General features: G+C 59.8%; 1 protein-coding gene across 1 annotated transcript in view; it reads right to left on the reverse strand.

The window, feature by feature from the left end:
* RTP5 (receptor transporter protein 5 (putative)) overlaps nt 1-1,918 on the reverse strand; it is a 4,549-nt gene extending 2,631 nt beyond the window's left edge. Inside the window, exon 1 of the mRNA XM_040450364.1 lies at nt 1,679-1,918. Within this exon, the coding sequence (XP_040306298.1) occupies nt 1,679-1,905 (227 nt within the window). The 5' untranslated portion in view covers nt 1,906-1,918. The remainder of the gene's footprint in view (nt 1-1,678) is intronic.
* Between the last annotated feature and the right edge of the window lie 1,775 nt (nt 1,919-3,693).

Below are 3,693 nucleotides of genomic sequence, written 5' to 3' on the forward strand. Positions count from 1 at the left end.
GGGTACCTGGTGGGGGGTGAGCACCCCTGTGGACACCTGGTGGGAGGGAGCATCCCTGTGGATACCTGGTGGGGCGCGGGGGGAGCACCTCTGTGGGTACATGGTGGGGAGCATTCCTGTGGATACTTGGTGGGGGGCCGGGGGAGCATCACTGTGGACGCCTGGCGGGGGAGCATCCCTGTGGGTACCTGGTGGGTGGAGCATCCTTATGGACACCTGGTGGGGGGAGCACCCTATGGGTACCTGTGGGGGGAGTGGAGGGAGCTTCTGCTACGGCTCAGCTGTGCACAGAAACATGGGGAAGCCCTGGAGGGAAGAGCCCCGTCCGAGAGGAGAGGAGGTAACAGGGAAATAAAGTCGGGGCAGGGAGGGATGTCTGGAGAGCCGGGAGGGGCTGGGGGCTCCCAGCAGGACAGTGAGAGAGCCTCTTCGACGGGTCCAATCTGGCTCTAAACACGTGAGCAAGAGAGCCGTGCACCGGCTGTCTGGGGCTGAGGAAGGTGCTGGTCTGGGGTCTCTGTGGCTGCACGCCCCGGGGCCAGGCAGGGGCCCCCTCTCCCAGACCCTCAGGTCCTGGATGAGTGACCACACGCGGGCATTCCCCAGACAGTGCGGTCACCGGTGAGGACGGGCTCCGTGAGCATCGGCCAGCCAGCAGCACACAGCCACAGGTGGCCAGGGAGCACCCATACAGCCAGTGCCCTGGGAGCCGCACTTCCAACTTCATTTAGGTGGGATCAACACGCACACCAAGGGCCATGTGTGGCCAGTGGCTGCTATGTTGCAGAATGTAGGGCTGTGCTGTGTGACCCCGCCACTCGCTGGTGTGCCTGCACGAAAGCTGAAAACCAGCTAAATGGTGTTTATGACCCTCAACCACACGTTTCAGGCAGCTTTGTCGCTTGGCTGTGGGACAGTGACGTGTTTCTCCCAACACCTGGGAGAGCCGACAGGCCACCGGACACCTGCCCCCGGGGGCTTTCAGACGCCGTGTCAGAGTGTGGCTTCCCACGGAGTCCCCCTGGTGACCTGTGAGGCCCTCTCCCCCACTGAACCCCATCCCTGCAGGCCTGGCCCATCCCCACTGCTGTCATCATGCTGAGAAGAAGTGGGGTTCATGCAGTGACCCTCACAACACTAGGGTTCCCAACCTGGCCCTGGCCAGACACAGCCCCACCTCGGCCTGTGGCCCCTTCGGTCACAGTCATGACTCAGCTTCCCTGTCTCAGGCCCCTCTGCAGGGCAGGGTGTGACCACCATCACCTGCCCATCCCCCATTAGGCCGTCAGTGCTGCCATGGAAACCGGGAGATGCTGCAGTGACCAAGTAAGCCTCCCATGCGTGGGTGGCCGCGTCACCCCACCAGCATCTGCCCCCCCCCCACCGCGTCCGCAGGGCCCCGACGGGGGTGGCCAGCACTGCCCAGCTTGCCAGCACTGGGAAGGACAGAACAGGCTGTCCCCCAGCACCCCCACTTCCCAGAAGGGAGGACGCGCTCCGGGCCCACCTACCTGTTGGAGCCAAGAGCAGGCTGGATGCGTGCCCCTCTTCCCTGCCCACAGGGTGCCTGCCGCAGCCGGCCCGGGCCCTAGACTCAGGGCCGACCAAGGGCGGTGCTTCAACAGCTCCTGCCCCTCGCCCCCCAGCACCCCACAGGAAGCCCCCACCCTCAGCGCACCTGGAAAGCCCCCTCAGCCGGTACTGAAAACCGCCACTCTCCATGTGCCCGGAGGCCAGGTTCTCCTCAGGCAGCAGCTCCCAGGTGTCCCGGGGTTTCCTCTTGGCCATCAGCTGGGCCAAGGTGCTGGCCCACACGTCCACCCCGTCCATGCTGGCGCCGGGCTCCGCAGTGCAGTCTGCTGGCTGCACCAGCTCGGGCTCCAAGGAAGCCCTGGGATCCCACATCCTGCACCCTCACCAGCCAATCGCTGTCCTGACAGCCATCCAGTCTCCATGGCAACCGGGTTTGTCTCTGAGGAATGAGAAACAGGCTTTTTTCCTTATCCCCTTGAACATTTTTTATTACGCAAGCAATACGTTTTCATTTCAGAAAAAAACGAGAAACGGACAGATTAATAAAAAGGGAAAACTGCAATACAATCAAATCGTACATGATCATCCTTGCGGCGCTGACATCCGTACGTTTTTCACACACGTGCCTGTGTAAATTTTCGTATCTACTTTTCATGAACTCGTCCGTCTGGAAATATCTGACATCTTTCCAGTCCGCAGCCGAGCCCAAGTCTGCGTGCTCATTCTTTGCCATCAGAAACAAGGCTGTGAGGAACTTTACGGAACATGTCTCATTGTAAATTTTCCCATGGTTTTTTTTCAAACTTTTTATTGGCTAGAAATGTAAAACGTGTACCTAAAACAATGGCTAAAACATAATGCTTCACAAATCGTTATAAAGATCTCACGCAGCACCCCCAAAACTCTCTGGGTGCCCCTCCCCTGCAGAGGCTCTACGGGGCGGGGTGGGGGGGACCCCTTGGAGCTCCGCCAGCTGAAATGTTTCTTTCTGCCACTTTGAGCTTTCTGCAAAAGGAACCCTGCAGGACACATACTGTGCGCGCGTGTCTGGGCCTCTGCCCCAACCTGGGCAAGCCGCTGTTCACGCGCACGTCCCCCAGATGAAGGTCGGACATCCGTCTTCAGCTTTCAGGACCACTGCCTCCGCCCCCGGGGCCAGCGTGCTCCGTGGGCCTTCCCGGCGGCCTGGGCCTCCTCCGCTCTGACCGCCAGCCTGTCCCCAGGTCCCTGCTCTCCCCCGTGGGTGCGCTGTTTCCAATCTCCCTTCCCACCCCTCCAGGAGTTCGGATGTTGCGCTCTGGTCCTGTTGCTTTGTGGAAGGCCCTGGAGCTCCAGGGTGTGAAGCCAGCCAACGCCTTCAGAGGGCAGAGCCCCATCCCCTGTGGGGCCCCGGACTCTGTGTCTCGCTGACCTGCACTCAGAGCAATCCTTTCCCCTTCTCGACGGCTGACGAATTCTCTGCTCGCCCAGTCTGCAGCTAATCCTGGCACGTGACTTGATGTTCCCATCATGTTTTGCATTTCTGAAACTTCTTCGATCTCTCAGCGATGTGATATCTGTCTGTCTTGCAGCAAAGGGGAATCGTGGGACAGGAGAGGAAACTATTGGGACACACTTCCAGGAAGGCTCCATAATACAGGACCAGCTGGCTGGGGAAGACCTATTCCCCATCCCACTGTCCCCGGCATCTGTTTATCGATGCAGAGATGATGACCAGCACTCCTGCAGCCCTCTTAGACCATGAGGTGACTATGGTCACCATCTGGTCCTTGATGACAGTTGGAGTCACCACATCACTTCAGCGCTGCCCACCTCTGGAATTATTGTTCAAGAGAGAAGTTCACACCCAGATGCCGCTGTTAGCTTAGGGCACTGTTTTCTGGGTTTTCTTGGTTATCACACAGGTAATCTCAGCAATTCCACCTGATATGCTGGGGCTGCACCTATGGCCATTGTGTGTAGGTGGGCACGTGTGGTCCTGGTCACACGCCGTGCAGGGGTCCGAGGGGATGGCTGTAGCCCTGGTCCGGGGGGGGGGGGTCCCCACAGAGATTTTCCTCTGTATGTGACCTGATTGAGCCCAGCGGCCCTGACTACTTCTGCACCGTGCTCTGCCCCGGACCATACCACGGCCTCGTCTGCGTGGCCGACCCCACAGTT

The sequence above is a fragment of the Herpailurus yagouaroundi genome, unplaced genomic scaffold, assembly GCF_014898765.1.
Source record: "Herpailurus yagouaroundi ecotype Mexico unplaced genomic scaffold, PumYag 202, whole genome shotgun sequence".
NCBI lineage: Eukaryota > Metazoa > Chordata > Mammalia > Carnivora > Felidae > Herpailurus > Herpailurus yagouaroundi.